The sequence below is a fragment of the Cervus elaphus genome, chromosome 11 (genome assembly GCF_910594005.1).
Source record: "Cervus elaphus chromosome 11, mCerEla1.1, whole genome shotgun sequence".
Lineage (NCBI taxonomy): Eukaryota > Metazoa > Chordata > Mammalia > Artiodactyla > Cervidae > Cervus > Cervus elaphus.
In genome coordinates this window covers 37,386,108-37,403,355 of record NC_057825.1, presented here as the reverse complement: position 1 = coordinate 37,403,355, position 17,248 = coordinate 37,386,108, and the positions used below count along the sequence as shown (strand labels likewise).

The following is a 17,248-nucleotide window of genomic DNA, read 5'->3' as shown; positions in this document are numbered from 1 at the left end:
GTCTCCTCACGCGCACGTTTTAAACCCGCGGCGTCCTAGCAGCCGCCTGCAGTTATGGCTAGGGCTGCCCGTGTCGCTCCGCACTCAAACCGCTTTTGTACGGCGGGAAAATAATGTGTCGCTCTCAAGCACAACACTGCCATTTCCGAACGTCTGCCGGCGCCTTCTTGGGGTTAATAAAATACATGTTCATATTAAAATTTTGCCGGAATCACAGCTCTTGCCCACCGGGGCTTTATTTCCAATGCTAGCCTATTAAGAGGGTTTTTGAAAAACTACTCTATTGGGGTTGGCGCAATCTTGTGACCTAAAAAGGATGGGTCCTCATTTTTTTTTCAAGGGGTCCTGCGCAGCAAGCACTTCCGGGGTCAGAGGGTACGCGGGGTTGAAAGCGGGCTTCCCGCCCCGCCCAGACCGCCGAGGCTGCCGCCGGAGTCGCCACCGCCGCGCCCTCGCCCACCCGCCCGCCCGCCGCTCCCGGCCCCGCTCGCCCCCTCCGCCGCCGCCGCCCGCCCCTGCGACGACGCCGCGGCCTCCCGCCCGCGCCCGCTCGCTCCCGCGGCCCTCGCTCGCCTCGCGCCGGCAGTTTTGGGCCTACACCTCCCCTCCCCCCGCCAGCCACCAAAGACTTGACCACGTAACGAGCCCAACTCCCCCGAACGCCGCCCGCCGCTCGCCATGGATGCCGGTGTGACTGAAAGTGGACTAAATGTGACTCTCACCATTCGGCTGCTTATGCACGGAAAGGAAGTAGGAAGCATCATTGGGAAGAAAGGGGAGTCGGTTAAGAGGATCCGCGAGGAGAGTGGCGCGCGGATCAACATCTCGGAGGGGAATTGCCCGGAGAGAATCATCACTCTGACCGGCCCCACCAATGCCATCTTTAAGGCCTTCGCTATGATCATCGACAAGCTGGAAGAAGATATCAACAGCTCCATGACCAACAGCACGGCGGCCAGCAGGCCCCCGGTCACCCTGAGGCTGGTGGTGCCGGCCACCCAGTGCGGCTCCCTGATTGGGAAAGGCGGGTGTAAGATCAAAGAGATCCGCGAGAGTACCGGGGCCCAAGTCCAGGTGGCGGGGGATATGCTGCCCAACTCCACCGAGCGGGCCATCACCATTGCTGGCGTGCCGCAGTCTGTCACCGAGTGTGTCAAGCAGATCTGCCTGGTCATGCTGGAGACGCTCTCCCAGTCTCCGCAAGGGAGAGTCATGACCATTCCGTACCAGCCCATGCCGGCCAGCTCTCCAGTCATCTGCGCGGGCGGCCAAGATCGGTGCAGCGACGCTGCGGGCTACCCCCATGCCACCCATGACCTGGAGGGACCACCTCTAGATGCCTACTCGATTCAAGGACAACACACCATTTCTCCGCTCGATCTGGCCAAGCTGAACCAGGTGGCAAGACAACAGTCTCACTTTGCCATGATGCACGGCGGGACCGGATTCGCCGGAATTGACTCCAGCTCTCCAGAGGTGAAAGGCTATTGGGCAAGTTTGGATGCATCTACTCAAACCACCCATGAACTCACCATTCCAAATAACTTAATTGGCTGCATAATCGGGCGCCAAGGCGCCAACATTAATGAGATCCGCCAGATGTCCGGGGCCCAGATCAAAATTGCCAACCCAGTGGAAGGCTCTTCTGGTAGGCAGGTTACTATCACTGGTTCTGCTGCCAGTATTAGTCTGGCCCAATATCTAATCAATGCCAGGCTTTCTTCTGAGAAGGGCATGGGGTGCAGCTAGAACAGTGTAGGTTCTCTCATAACCCTTTCTGCTGTTTTCCCATGATCCAACTGTGTAATTTCTGGTCAGTGATTCCAGGTTTTAAATAATTTGTAAGTGTTCAGTTTCTCCACAACTTTATCATCCGCTAAGAATTTAAAAATCACATTCTCTGTTCAGCTGTTAATGCTGGGATCCATATTTAGTTTTATAAGCTTTTCCCTGTTTTTAGTTTTGTTTTGGGTTTTTGGCTCATGAATTTTATTTCTGTTTGTCGATAAGAAATGTAAGAGTGGAATGTTAATAAATTTCAGTTTAGTTCTGTAATGTCAAGAATTTAAGAATTAAAAAATGGATTGGTTAAAAAATGCTTCATATTTGAAAAAGCTGGGAACTGCTATCTTAAACTCTTTGTTGGTGCCTTTTTTTTCCTCCCCTTTTAGCGTTAGGCCTTTGTAGGAAGAAAGGTGGGCCCGTTCCTGGTATTTTCTCCAGCCCTTTTCATCTTATTGGTAAGATTCCATTCCCTCTCGTCCCAACAAAGGAACCCGGCAGGCTGGGCCTGCTTTGGGGTGTTTGCAGAGATGGAAGGCTCTCTTGGAGAGTGACATCCCTCTAGCTAGGTTCCAGAGAGAGGCCTCTGCGCATTTCTCTGGTAGAAAAAACATGAGGGTTTTCTCAGATTGGAAGAGTATGCCCATTCTGTAGGACCTCTGATGAATGGTAGTGTGTCCTCTAGTCCAACCGGCCCCGGCCCCAGCCCCACCCCCAATCCCATGTGCAAAACTCTTAGCCAGGAACAAAAAAATGTTCTGAGGTGGGAGGAGCTTGGGGGGCCCACAGACAAGGTGGGGGAGGGAAGGGCTGGGCTGGGGGTGAAGGGAGGGGCTGAGGTGGAGGGAAGGGAAGGGGGCTAGGGTGGGTCTAAGGGCTTGGGAGAGGGTAGGTGCTGCAGGGTGGTGGTAGGCGTAGAGGGTGGTCTTTGGGCAGCAGGACTGAAGGGGGACGGTACCAGCGGGGCGCACGTGTCGAGCATAAGCACCTGTGGCAAGCAGCCTGTCAGGATGTTACTACACCTGCCAAGTGGCGTATCCAGAAACAAAGGAGACCTAGCTTATAATTCTTCAACTGTACAATGTTTAGAGAAATCATTGTACCAGGAAATAATTCTGTCTAAATGGGGCAGTCCACACTGGCAGGAATGTAGGCTGATCCGCTGACAACCGCCGAAGAATGACCTCAATGTTAAAAATGCAGATTCCTTGGTCCCACCCCAAATCTCATCAGAAGACCGCATTTTTAACAAGACTCTGAAAGGTTCAGAGTTAGTGCCACTAATTCTCTTCACCGGTGGAGAAGGAAGATTTTGCTGTAAAGGCCTAACAGCCTCGTGTCAGCCAGTAGTTCTAGGCTGAACCTGATGAGAGGAAATTTTTCTACTATTAGGCAAAAACACACAAGAAACAGCAGATGAGGAAAACAATTAGGTGCCAAAGTGTGTAGTTCAAACCAGGCAATGTGGGAGATCACAGAGAAATCCCTGTGGGAGGGGAGTGTTAGCCACCATAAATGCCTGTTGAGGTTTCTTCTCTGCAGGGCATCTTTTTTCCGAGGTACAGACCTGGTTCCCAGGGCCCCTGGAGGTAAGATTGGGGTCTATTATGTACTTCATATCTACTGTGAAGTCAGGCAGGTGGTCACAAGGAGCACAAATCCTGGAATCAAACCTGAATTTAAATTTACATTCTGCCACTGTGGCCATGGGTGAATTACTTAAGCTCTGTATAAGATGGAGCTGTTGAAATTAGCATCTCCTGGGTTTGGGGGTGGGGGAAGGGTGGGGAAAGCATATGTGAAACAGAACAGTGCTTACAAGACAGTAAACTTCAATATAGATTGTGAAAAGCCAAAGGCCCATTTCTGCTCACAATATCTTTGGACAAAGAAATATTGAAAGAAAGCAATGTTTACTAAATGATAAGCTGAGAGAAGGTAGTTGTCTTGGGCCAGGATAAGTTAGGGAGACCCTAGCAAAGACCCAGAAATGGGTTCAATGTCTTCTAGAAATAATGAGCTCTTGTCTGTGTAGAATACGAGGGGATAATTAGGTTGGACCCTGAAATACCAAGCTAAATGGTTTGTAAGATGTCCCTGAAACTTGCTGGGGGAATGGTGCCAATGCCCTTTAAAAAGTAGGCCTCGTTTTCCTCAAACCATCCTTCTTCCCATTGCTTCAAAGGCAAAGCTGACAGTAATTTGTAGAATGATTTAGGTAGCAAGAATGGATAGGATAGAAAGACTGGCAGCTTAGAATAAAGGCAAGAACAGCAGTAAGCAAAATGCCTCAGGTAAGCAGGTTCTAATATTGGTAGGGAAGTAGTTATCAATAGAAATTCATATAGAAGGGGCTGCCAATGCAAGAGAGATTGAAACTGCTTGAGGAGGCGAGAAAAAACGATGTATGGAATGAGAGGTCAGACCTGGTGATTAGAGTATTTGCAGGCAGAAATACTCAACAAGTAGCTTGAAATAGAAGACAAACTGGAAAAAAAAGACAAAGGGAATCAGCTACAGGGAGACAAGGAGAGGAAGGGGCTAGAGACTGAGCTTTGGGGTATAACCTGGAGGTAAAGGGATCTAGTCTAATTGTTCACCGCTATATTTCTAGTGCCTGTCACCATACCTGACATACAACAAGGGCTCAATAAGTATTTTTGGAAGGAATATGAAGGATGCAGCCAAAGAAGAAGAAATAAGGGCAGCAGGAGAAAAACCAGAATAGCACCCTTGAAAATGGTCAAGGAGGAAAGTTTCAAGGCCAGTGGAGTGACAATAAGGCAGTAATTGCAAGATTTAAGATTTATTGGACATCTAGGTGCAAAAATACTTTGAACTAAAACTCTTTAAGTTTTGGTACACTTGGGAGATGTGTAATAGCCCATTGTAGTTAGAGCACAGTACTTGGTAAGGGAGGGAAGGGGAGGTGGAAAAGTTGTGGAATCATTTGAGACTAAATTATAAACAGCTTTCAATGCCAAAATAAGGGTTTGAGCTTTATCTTGAAACCCAGTCATCCAAATATTTTCTTAAAGTGTACCCCTTTTAGAAAAAGTCCTTATTACATGCTCATTTATCAATAAATTGTGTCTGTAGTCATTATGCTTATTTATAAACTATATACATGCATAATTCGAAATATGGCTTGGAAAAGATAAAAACATAAATGTCAATAAGATAAACTGAAGTCTAATTTCTAATAGTTTTTTTTATCACCTTTCCTCCAGTCATTTTGGAGATTAAAGTGGACACTGGAGAAGATAATTTCGATGTCATGAGTATCCTTAGGAAACAGAATTTCAGAAGAGAGATGCAGAGAAGCCAGATTGCTACAGGAGAGGAGGGCCTGGGGACCAAGGCAGTGAAGACAGGAATGTAGATGGCTCAAATGCTTGGTACAAAGGAGGAAAAGAAATAGGACAATAACTTGATGGAGGAAAACTGGGGGAAAGGTCTCTTTTTTGTTGTTGTTGTTTTTGAATGAAACCTCACTAAAGGCAAAGTAATAAGGAGGCAGTAGAAAGCTGAAAATGAAAGCTGCAGGTTTAAGAAGACTAAATATAGAGCATTGGGGCAGTGACTGTCAGATGTCCCCCAGGTTTGACTATTACAGTTGAATCCACTTTGTCCCCTCTCTTACGGGCACTCGCACTTAAAGAGTCCTCCCCTTTCTCTTTGGGGCAGCTTGAGCCCATCCCATTCTTTTCTGGCCTGAGGACTGAAAATGGATGCACACCCTCTGCAGTTGCTGTGTTTCTTCTCACAGCCCCATCATTCCTACCACCAGCTGTTAGGCCACAGCCACTGCCACAGTCTGGAGGAGGCTAAACAGCCTGACAAGCACCTGTTGTGTCATACCCCTGAAGTTGTCCCCTGTATTTAGAAGGCTAGTCTTCCCCCAACCCCTATGCCCTCCATTGCCCCACTCTGCACACATATATCACCACCATATACCCCACCCCAGCCAGCTGAACCATTGGGTAGTACATCACCATTTTAGGGTTCACCCCCTAGAGCAGTTACTTATTCTCTGTCACTTGTTTGCCAAGAGCTTGAGGTTTGTGAGCTGAATCCACGTCACCACCACCACCCTCACCCCACCCCCCAGCTACCCCAAGTAGTGAACCACATATGGTCCGGCATTGCTGGGCCTGTCACCTCCTGCCAAAAAGACAGCACCCAGCCAAACATATAAATAGGCAGTCACCTTCAGAGAAGCTGCCCACTGCCGAGTCCTCTGGCCACCTTGCCTGGCCTGGCCACCTGAAGATTCCAATCTGACCACATCACTCCCTTGCTTAAAGGCCCTCAAGTCCCACCTGCACCCATGGTCTTCAAAAGAAAATCCAAATTCAGTGGAGTTTCCAGACCCTTTGGGATCTGTTCCCACTAGTGCAAAGCCTGCCAGCTTCTTACAGTTCTACAGAGTCATTCTGTTTGGACATCCTTGCATTTGGAAAAGCATTTGTTTCTTCATAATCTGTCCCTGGCTGTCCTCTTCATTACTTTCCTGAGTTCTGGGGCTCCTGCTCTTTTAGCATGAAAATTCTGCAAGGAAATTTATACTGATGAGCAAGAGACCTGAGTTCTAGTCCTGACTCTAGGTGATTTTGGACAAATTGCTCACCTTTCTGGGTTTCAATCCTTCATCTGAAATAACTGGGTAAGATAATATCCATGGCTGCCTTGGGAAATGATACTGCTTTCGTGGGCACCTACCTCTGCTTCTCTTCCTGCCACAGGACTGATTTTTGACACACATGCCTTCTGTAAAAATTCTTAAGAAAAAGGGAAGTTAACAAAAACCTGGCAGCAACAAGCCCATCTTGGCATTTTGGATAACTGTTCAACCAGGTCTTGATGGAGGAGAAAGCAGAAAGGAAGGAACTACCAGAGACATTTGCTCTGAACATCCCTGAAGGTGCTGGCACCTTTAGACTTTATGGGGAAGCAGAAAGGGCAGTAGAGGGGAAGGCACATGGGTCCGTGCCAGGGAAGGTTACACACAGGCAGGCGGAGTAAGCCATCCCACCAGCAGACCCAGGCCCCCACACCTTCCTTCCCCCGCTCTCAGGCCCTAGCAGTGAGGGCTCTATGAAGTGGCTATGGCTCCCCTGAGTGTCCCCTGGACACTAAGGAGAGGATAACTCTAGCTGTCCCCTTCTCCTCCCAGCAGCCTCATAAGACTCCAGACATCTGCCTCGAGGCTGAGCACATCTTGGTGGGGAACTGAGGCAGCTCTGCTTCAGTGAGAGCAAACTCATTCCCCACTTAGTCACTCAGGTGGTGGAAGACCCCAAGTCACTTCTTCCCTGAGCCATGCAGCCACAGCAGGGAGATAGATACACTTTCTTAAACCTGCCTTCATGGAGATGAAAACACATGCCATCATTTGTTAGTTTACGTCTATTTCAGAAAGCATTTTCAGGGCTTCTTCAGTGGGTCCTTAAGAGAACCTTCTCCCACTGGCTCCCGACCGGACGTCAGTGAGGTCAGATGTGGTCATTCTCCAGCCTGCAACCTGAGCCATGCCAGCAACATCTCCAGGACTGGCTAACATTTATCAAAAGCTTGGTGTGTGCAAAGCACTGCTCCAAGCACTTTAAATGAATTAACTCCTTGAATCCACAGGGCCCTGTGAGGTACATATTCTGATGCCACTTTACAGGTGAGGAAACTGAGGCACGTGGCAATGAGATGACTTGTCCAAGGCTACAGAGCCAATGGGAGGCAGAACCAGTATTTGAGCACAAACAATGTGGCTCTCAAACTGCTTTCTAACCACCATTTTGTTTTTTTTTTTTTTTTTTAATGTTTATTTCTGGCCATACTGGGTCTTGATTGCTGCTCCAGCTTTCTCTAGTTGTGATGCACGGGTTTCTCATTGTGGTGGCTTCTCTTGTTGCAGAGCATGGGCTTTAGGGCGTTAGGGCTTCAGTAGTTGGGCTCCCAGGCTCTAGAGCACAGGCTCAGTAGTTGTGGCACATGGGTTTACTTCCCCTTGGCATGTGGGATATTCCAGAATCAGAGATCAAACCCGTGTCTCCTGCATTGGCAGGTGGATTCTTTACCTCTGAGCCACCAGGAAAGCCCCTAACCACCATTTTGGGTTGTCCCATTAGGCCAGAAAAATTGCCCCAAGAGAGTCTAAATGGTCAGAGAATCTGCACATTGTTTTATTTTGTCTTTTTTTATTTTTATTTTTATTTATTATGAAAATATAATAACAGTTTTACAGGAGGCTTGGAAAATACAGAACAAGTTTCCATATAGTTCCACTATATATTACAATTTTTTTAAGTAGATAAATTAAAATTTTTAGTTGGAGTTTTAATATCAAACTCTCAAAAATTAATAGAATGAATACACAGAGAAGTAGAAGGCTATAGTAGACCTGAAAAACTTTGTGAACCAATTCAACATAATTAAGATTTATAAATTTTCACACAACAGTAGGATACAAATTCTATTCAAGTTCCCATAGACTGTAAACTAAGAGACACTGGAACGTATTCAGGGACATAAAACAAGGTACAAAAATTTCATGGTATAAAGGTGTTGAAATCATACAAAATCTGTTCTCTTATCACTGTGGAACTATGTTAGGTGTCAATATCAAAAGATATTTGAAAATAACCCACATATTTTCAAGTGCAATGTGACATTTACCAAGAGAGATCTTTGACTTAGTCATCAAAAGCCTCAATAAAGCTAGACTGAAAAAAACACAGAGGGTGATGGCAGAGAATAAAGCATTTAAGTGAGAGATTAGTATCAAATTAATGTTCAAGATACTTTAAACAGAATCCCATGTGTTTTATTTTTTCTTTAATAACTTTTATTGCCCAATTTTTCAATTAACACAGCAATACATATTTTATAGAACATACATAAATATATAATACATATGAACATTCATATTACTACATTATCGTGACTAGAGGTTAACATTCTCTAGTCTTTTATATACTACTCTTTTAAAGTATATATTAGCCTTTTAAAAATGGATCATACTATACACACTAATTTGTATGCTATTTTCCTTTTTATTATATTGAGATATCCTTCATATACCATAAAATTCACCATTTTTTTTTTTTTTAAATTCACCATTTTAAAATGTACAATTTTGTAGGTTTTAGTATGTTCACAGCGTTGTGTAATCATCACCACTATCTTATGCCAAACGTTTCACCACCTTGAAAAGAAAACCATACCAGTCACTCATCATTCCTCACACACCCCATCTACCCTAGTGCTTGGCAACTAGGACTCCTTCCTGACTCTGCTCCCAATAATCTACTTCCTGACTCTATGGATTTGCTTTGTCTGGATATTTCATATAAATAGAGTTAGCTAATATGTGACCTTTTGTGTCTAGTTTCTTTCACTTAGCCTAATGTTTTCAAGGCTTCCTCCATGCTATAGCACATATCAATCCTTTGTTCCCTTGTATGGCTGAATATATTCCATTGCATGGCTGTAGCACAGGTTGTTTATCCATTTATCAGTCAATAGACATTTGAACTGTTTCCACTCTTTGGCTATTATGAATAATGCTGTAAGGAACATTGCTTTCTAAGTTTTTGTGTGGACATATGTTTTCATTTCTCTTGAGTATATACCTAGGAGTAGAATTGCTGGGTCATGTGGTAAATCTGTTTAACTTTTTGAGGAACTGCCAAATAGTTTTCTGTGGTGGCTGTACCATTTTACATTCCCACCCGCAGTGAATAAGTGTTTCAATTTTTCTACCATCTTGCTAATGCTTGTTAGTTTTTCTGTTTTGTTTTTTTTTTTGAGTCATCCTAGTGGGTGTGAAATAATACCACATTGTGGTTTTTCCCTAATGATTTGCATTTCCTTCATTGAGCATTTTTTCTTGTGCTTATCAGTCATTTGAATATCTTCTTTGGAGAAATGTTTATTCAAATACTTTGCCCATCTAAAAAATTAGGTTATCTTGCTGTTGAGTTGTAAGAGTTATTTATATATTCTATATAATAGAATCTTATCTGAGAGATGACTGCAAATATTTTCTCCCATTCTGTGGGTTGTCTCTTTTTTTTTTTTTTTTTTGGGGGGGGGGTTGTCTCTTAACTTTCTTGATAGTGTCCTTTGAAGTGTAATAGTTTTCAATTTTTTTTAATATTTTTTTTTTTTTTGGCCACACCATGCACAGCTTGCAGGATCTTAGTTCTTTGACCAGGGATTGGACCCAGGCCCCTGAAGTGAAAGATCCAAGTCCTAGCCACTGGGCCACTAAGGAATTCCCAAAAAGTTTTAAATTTAGATGAAGTCCAGTTTATTTTTTTCTTTGATGTGCCTTTGGATGTCATAGCTAAGAAACCATTCCTTAATCTACAGTCATAAAGATTTATACTAACTAAGCAGGGTTGGGCCTGGTTAGTACTTGGATGGGAGATTTATACTAATGTTTTCTTCTGAGAGTTTTATAGTTCTACCTCTTACACTATAAAACTCTTAAAAGAAAACATTAGTATAAATCTTCATGACCTTAGATTTAAGCCTTTGATACACTCACTTTGAGCTAATTCTTGTATATATGATCTGAGTACAGATCCAAATTCCTTCTTTTGTATGTGGATATCCAATTGTCTCAGCGCTATGGGTTGAAAAAAAAATTTTTTTAATTATATTCTATTTTTTAACAATCAACTATGAACATTTTCACTGCAATAAATCAATAAAGGCTATTTTATAGTAGTATTTTTATTAGCCATATGTGCTTTATCACATTGATGTAATTTAACTAATCTCCTATTTACAGAATTTATTTATTTATTTATTTTCTTTTTTTTTTTTCTACCCCATGGATTGTAGCCTGTCAGGCTCCTCCGTCCATGGGATTTTCCAGGCAAGAATACTGGAGTGGGTTGCTATTTCCTTCTCCAGACTATTTACAGAATTTAAATTGTTTTTACGTTTTACTGTCTTAAACAATACAATGGTGAATATACTTAGAAAAATATCTTGAGATTCATCTCTGACTATTTTCTTATGAAAAATTATCAAAATAGGAAAGTCTGGATTAAAGGGTAGCTTTATTTTTGAGGCTTTAGATGCATACCATCACCTTGCTCTAGAACAATTCTCAAACTTTTTGGTCTTGGGATCCCTTTACACTCAAAACCCATTGTGATTCCTAACAGGCTTTTGTTTGTGTGGATTATTTTTATTCATATTAACCATCTGAGAAATTATGTGCTTGCTAAGTTGCTTCAGTCCTGTCCAGTTCTCTGCCACCCTATGGACTATAGACTGCCAGGCTACTCTGCCCATTTGATTCTCCAGGCAAGAATGAAAGTGAAGTCACTCTGTCCTGTCTGACTCTTTCTGACCCCATGGTCTTTAGCCCACCAGGCTCCTCCATCCATGGGATTTTCCAGGCAAGAATACTGGAGTGGGTTGCAATTTCCTTCTCCAGGGGATCTTCCTGACCCAGGGACTGAACCCAGATCTCCCGCATTGTGGGCAGATGCTTTACAGTCTGAGCCACCAGGGAAGTTCCAGGCAAGAATACTGGAGTGGATTGCCATGCCCTTCTCCAGGGGATCTTGAAATTATAGCATTAAAAAAAATTAAACATTTTTATATTCGTTTCAAAATAAATATAATGAACCCATTTATATTTTTATTAAAAACAGTATTTTCCACAACAAAAAAAGTTTAGTGAGAAAAGTGGCAGTTTGCCATTTATGCAGAGCCTTTTAATACCTGGCTTAATAGAATATTCTGGGGTGTCATAGCTCCTTCTGCATCAGTCTGCTGAGATATTGAACAACAACTAGCCTCTGAAAAACTGCTCTCCAAACTAATGAGAGAGAACAAAATGGCAGATGACATCTCAGTGTTATCATGAAAATAGTTTTAAAAGACTGCCTGGCAGAGCTGAGAAATTGTTTAAAAAAATTTTTTTTTTAATAGTTTTGACCTCTCAGACCCCTAAAGAGTCTCAAGGAGCCCTATGGGTCCCTGACCATGCTTGTAGAAATACTGCTCTGTGGAAGAATTTTGCCAAAGTATACTCTTACAACTGTGTACTTTTCTCTGCACTTCCACCAACACTGGGAATTACCTTTTTTAAAATTTTATTTTATATTGGAATACAGTTGATTAACAATGTTGTATTAGTTTCAGGTGTACATCAGAGTAATTCAGTTATGCATATGCATTTATCTTTTCTTTTTCAAATTATTTTCCCATTGAGATAATTACAAAAGATTGAGGAGAGTTCCCTATGCTGTACAGTAGTTCCTTATTGGTTACCGATTTTATATCTTTTTTTCACATTTACTAGGTTGTTAAGCAATAAGTAGGCTCTTTTTTTTTTTTAAGTAGACTCTCTTTATGATTTGAATTTGCATTCTGTAATTTCTCATAATGTTGAAACTTTTTTCATGATTTTTATAATTTATGTTTTTCTTCTATAGATTGCCTCTTCACATCCTTTGTACATTTTCTTCCTGAGATGAATATCTTCTATCTTAATAATTCTAAGAGCATTCTATATATTTAGGAATTACCCTAAATATATAAGCTATAATTTCTAAGGCAGTTAATATGAATAAAAATAACCCACACAAGAAAAGCGTGTTAGGAACCGCAATAGTTTTTCAGTGTAAAGGGATCCCAAGACCAAAAAATTTGAGAACTGTTCTAGAGCAAGGTGATGGTGTGCATCTATTATAGCCTAAATATATGTGCATCTAAATTCCAGGGGTTGTGAATATTGAAGTTTTTTGATGTGCATGAGATTTTTTTTCCATTTATTTTTTTATTGAAGGATAATTGTACATGAGTTTTGTGTTGCTTTATATAGGCAAACCTATCAGCAGTTTTAATGGTTTTATCCTTTCCTTTTGCCCAGTGCTGTGCTGTGCTTAATTGCTCAATCGTGTCCGACTCTGTGACCCCATGGACTGTAGTCTGCCAGGCTCCTCTGTCCTTGGGGATTCTTCAGGCAAGAATACTGGAGCAGGTTGCCATGCCCTCCTCCAGGGGATTTTCCCAACCCAGGGATTGAACCTTGGTCTCCCACACTGCAGGCAGATTCTTTATCGTCTGAGCCACCAGGGAAGCTCTCCTTTTGCCCTACCTATAGTCAAATAAATTCTCCTCTAATTTAATTTCCAACCAGCAGCAGGTGAATGGCCTGTTTGGCCTAGGAAGGCATTGGGAAGTACAGGATTATCACCTTTATAGTATTAATAATATCTTATTTTCGTTCTATTGATTCTTTATTACACAATGAAAGTGAAAGAAGATCTTTAATGTCATCATCCCAGGACATCACCCAACCAAATAAATGTCCTTGGGGAGAAAATTCCTGCCTTCTCAGAACAAGGTAGCAAAAGTAGGATTTATTCTTCGTGTATCTGATGAGGTGGATGTTACCTGCTCAGAAGGCTGGAGCCTGGTGCGTCTCCTGTTCCTCACTGGGGAGGAGGTAGCCCATCTGGGTGGGCCTCCTGGCCTCATGCCAACACTTTGGTGCCCAGCAGGGGGCTGTCTCAACGTACCTGAGGTGGGGCTAATTTTTACCCAAAAATTTAGCAAGGGATTTGGATCTCCAAGAAGTCAAAGCGTTATTCAGGGACAGTAGCCTAAGCACTCATGACCCATTTCTTAGGAAGAGACATTTTAAAATAAGAAAAGGAAACTAGAACTTAACAGACTGACAGGATATTCTAGCTAACCACAAATTTACAGAATTATAGCTTAGCTACAAAGTTCTCCTTTTGCAACTTTTTGCAAATCTCTCCAGTAAATGCTACCTTCTAGAACTTGACTGCTCTCTGAAAAAGGTAATCAGAAACCATTACAGAGTGGATTTTTGCAGCCAAAATGGCTAAACTGCATTAGCAGGGATTTTCCCAATATTGTTTCCCATATTCTCAACCAGACTAGATATTTTTCTTTGCCAATCTGGCAGGTGAAAACAAATGTCACTGCATTGTGTGAATTTTCATTCCTTAGATTATTGGTGATTAAAAAAAAGAAAAAATTATGTTTCTCAGCTGTCTGCATTTCTCTTTTGGTGAATTACCTATTAACATCTTCTTCATTTTTTTCTATTGGAATGGTCATATTTTTCATATTGATTGAGGAACTCATTATATAATAAAATATTAATCCATCATATACTGCATTTTTTCCCCCTCAATTTGTCAGTTTCCTTTTAACTTCTGCTCTGCACAAGTTTCTAATGACTAAGAAGTTAAATCTATCAATCTTTAACTTTATGGTTTCTGCCTTTCGTGTCACGCTTGGGAAGTCCTTGCCGCACCACAATTATTAGAAAAAAAAATCTTGTTTTTTCTTCTAGTGTTTTATATTTTCATCTTTTACATTTAAATGTAATCCATCTGAAATTGATTTTGGTATATATGGTAGAGAAAGCTAATAGTTTTTTACCCCAAATTGCTGGCTAGTTATCCCATTGATATTTCTTGAATAATCCAGGAATGACAAATACGTGCCTTAGTGTAGTTTTCTGTTCCTGGGCCCCTGGAAGACATTTCTAATCAAACGCAGAACTCCTGGCTGAGCCTAGACTAGGCCTCACAGCCCTGCTAGCACTTCAGGGCAGCCACCTCCTACTCCTACCTGTGAGACTTGGTATCCAGATGAAACTCTTTGTCATTCTCTAGACTAATCCTTAGGGCTTCCCTGGTAGCTCAGCTGGTAAAGAATCCACCTGCAATTGCAGGAGTCCACAATTCAGTTCCTGGGTCAGGAAAGATCCCCTGGAGGGGGCCATGGCAACCCACTCCAGTATTCTTGCCTGGAGAATCCTCATGGACAGAGGAGCTTGGCAGGCTACAGTCCATGGGATCGCAAAGCATCAGATAGGACTGAGTGACTAAGCAAAGCACAGCACAGACTAATTCTTCTTCTTCCCAATTATATGAGAAGATCTTTATTAGAAATTACACTCTTTTTTATTCTAGGCTTTCCTTTCTGTCTTATCAATATGCCTGTCTTTTCCTATGCCATCTCCACCTTGTTTGGTTATTACTTCCATGCATTAGAAGGTAATGACTGGTAGCATAAGGCTTATACCCTTTGCAACACGTTCTTGAATATTTTCTCTCATTTAAACTTCTAACTTTATTGAATCAAAGTGCCTCCAGAATAAGCTAACAAAACTTAAAATTCATATTCATTTGAATTTTATTTATTTAATTCATTAATTTTAATTAAAATTTAAAATTCATTCCCAATTTAGGTACACAGTATTTCTTTCCATTTTTATTTTTTTTCTTTCCATTTTTAAAGATTCCCTTCATGTTTCCGAGGAGTGCCTGGTGGCTCAGAGTGTAAAGAATTCACCTGCAAAGCAGGTGACCTGAGTTTGATTCCTGGATCAATAAGATCTCCTAGAGAAGAGAATGGCAACCCATTCTAGTATTCTTGCCTGCAGAATTCCATTAACAGAGGAGCCTGGCAGGCTACAGTACATGGGGTCGCAAAGAGCTGGACACAACTGAGTGACTAACACATTTCTGAATAGTTTTATTCTAAGTCCTACACATTACTGGTTAACTTTATTCCTAGATAGATATTTTATATTGTGGTGAGACCTTTTTTACTAATACAACATCTAACTTCTTATTACCAGAGTGTAGGCTTCATGAGAGCAGAGACTACATACTTTTTGTTCATAACTGTAGCTCTACAGCTTAAGAAGCTATGGCACCACCCTGTAGGCTCTATATAAATTTTTAAATGAGTGAAGGGATAATAGCATAAAGCAATGCTGCGGTCTTAGTGTGTCATTAATTCGTAACAGACAACTTTACTAATTTGATTAGCTTTGTTTTTCACATGATTCTCTGGAGTTTTCCACATTTGCAAATATGACAATTATCTTCTTGCCAATATGTATTGTTCTGATTGATTTTTCTTATAAGACAATGAATTGAATAGATTTTTCTATTCAGGTTTCTATTGTCCTTTGAGAACAATCCTAAATTATAGTGATGACAGTGGGTACCTTTTTGCATTCCTTTTATGGTAACACTTCTAGTGTTTCACTGTTAAGTATGATGACTAGAGTAAAAGTAAATGTGATGGAAAAAATACAATGGTTATATTCTGGACATGTTCAGAGGGATATTAGTGTGGAGATGTCCAGTAGACAGCTGGACATGTAAGAAATCGGGTTGGAGACAAAGATTTGGGAGTTAACATCATGTAGGTAGGAGTTGAAGCCTTGGGATAGATAAATTCACAAAGAGAGAAGGCCAAGGATAGAACTAGGGAACATCAGTCTCAAGGCTGAGTAAAGCCAAGAGGACACCATCAAAGAGATGAGAGGAAATCAGTAAAGAAGGAGTCACAGGATGGAGAAGGAAATGGCAACCCACTCCAGTATTCTTGCCTGGAAAAGTCCATGGACAGAGGAGCCTGGCGGGCTGCAGTCCATGGGGTCACATGACTGAGCATGTGTGCACGAGGGTGGAGAAAAAAAAAAAAAAAAAGGAGTCACAGGAGACCAAAGATGAATTTCGAGGGAGAGGAGGTGATCAACACAGCCAAACAGCGAGAAGAGGAAGATGGAAAATAGGCCAAGGATTTAGTGTCTAGGAGGTCACCCATGACCTTAGCGAGTGTCAGGAGTGTCCACATTGTGACGGAACTGAGCTCACCTGTGGGAGGTTGGGGAGAGGTGAGAAAGTACAGACCGCCATAAGGACTCCTTCAAGAAGCTTCACAGGGAAGAGAAACCAAGAGATAGAAGACTGAGTTGAAAGGGAGACAGAATTGAGAAAGGGATTCCGATTTTTCAGGTGGCAGTGACACGAGAATGTAAGTTGAAAGTGCAAAGACTATGAAACAGACTAAAAGTTTGAGAAAGAAATACAGGGAAAACATAGGCAAACAAAGCACAGAGGGTGTGGAAAGGATGGGCTCCTGGGGTGGGGACCCCCGTTGGCCTCAGTCTCTGCTTTCTCTGAAGTGCAAAGAAGGATGTAAGATGGGTGAGGACTGGGAGTTTCAGGAGAAAGTAACTCCCCACCTCTGTCCTTTCTGACCCTGACTGGCAGAGGAAGAAGGATGGAAGTCTGGAGGGCAGTGGGGGGTGGAGAATCACAGGCTGGGCCTGCTGAACAGGGAGGCCTGGAGGGCTACTGGGCAGACTTAGGCTTCCAGCTGAAACTGGAAATCATAAACCCACCTGGTCAGAGTAAAGGCCTAAAGAGATTCCAGTTTAACTGGTCTGGTTTTTAAACAACAAGGTCCTACTATATAGCATAAGAAAGGAACTATGCTCAATATCCTGAGACAAACCATAATGGGAAACAATATAAAAAAGAAATTATCTGTATGTATAACTGGGTCACTTTGCTGGATAGCAGAAAGTAACAACATTGCAAATCAACTGTACATTAATAAACTGAAAATTAAAATAAATGAATGAATAAGTATGTATAAA

The 17,248-nt window shown here is 42.1% G+C and overlaps 1 protein-coding gene and 1 long non-coding RNA gene across 2 annotated transcripts in view; one reads left to right on the top strand and one right to left on the bottom strand.

The window, feature by feature from the left end:
- LOC122703329 overlaps positions 1-264 on the bottom strand; it is a 96,746-nt gene extending 96,482 nt beyond the window's left edge. Inside the window, exon 1 of the long non-coding RNA XR_006343453.1 lies at positions 17-264. This is a non-coding gene — a long non-coding RNA (uncharacterized LOC122703329). The remainder of the gene's footprint in view (positions 1-16) is intronic.
- A 135-nt stretch (positions 265-399) lies between these two features.
- On the top strand, positions 400-2,096 carry PCBP1 (poly(rC) binding protein 1). Its single transcript, XM_043917532.1, has one exon. The coding sequence runs from the start codon at positions 679-681 to the stop codon at positions 1,747-1,749; it is 1,071 nt and encodes a 356-aa protein (XP_043773467.1). The 5' UTR covers positions 400-678; the 3' UTR covers positions 1,750-2,096.
- Positions 2,097-17,248: the final 15,152 nt, after the last annotated feature.

Excerpts from the sequence above, each read along its gene's own strand:
- PCBP1 (XM_043917532.1), top strand. The coding sequence starts at position 679 with ATGGATGCCGGTGTGACTGAAAGTGGACTAAATGTGACTCTCACCATT.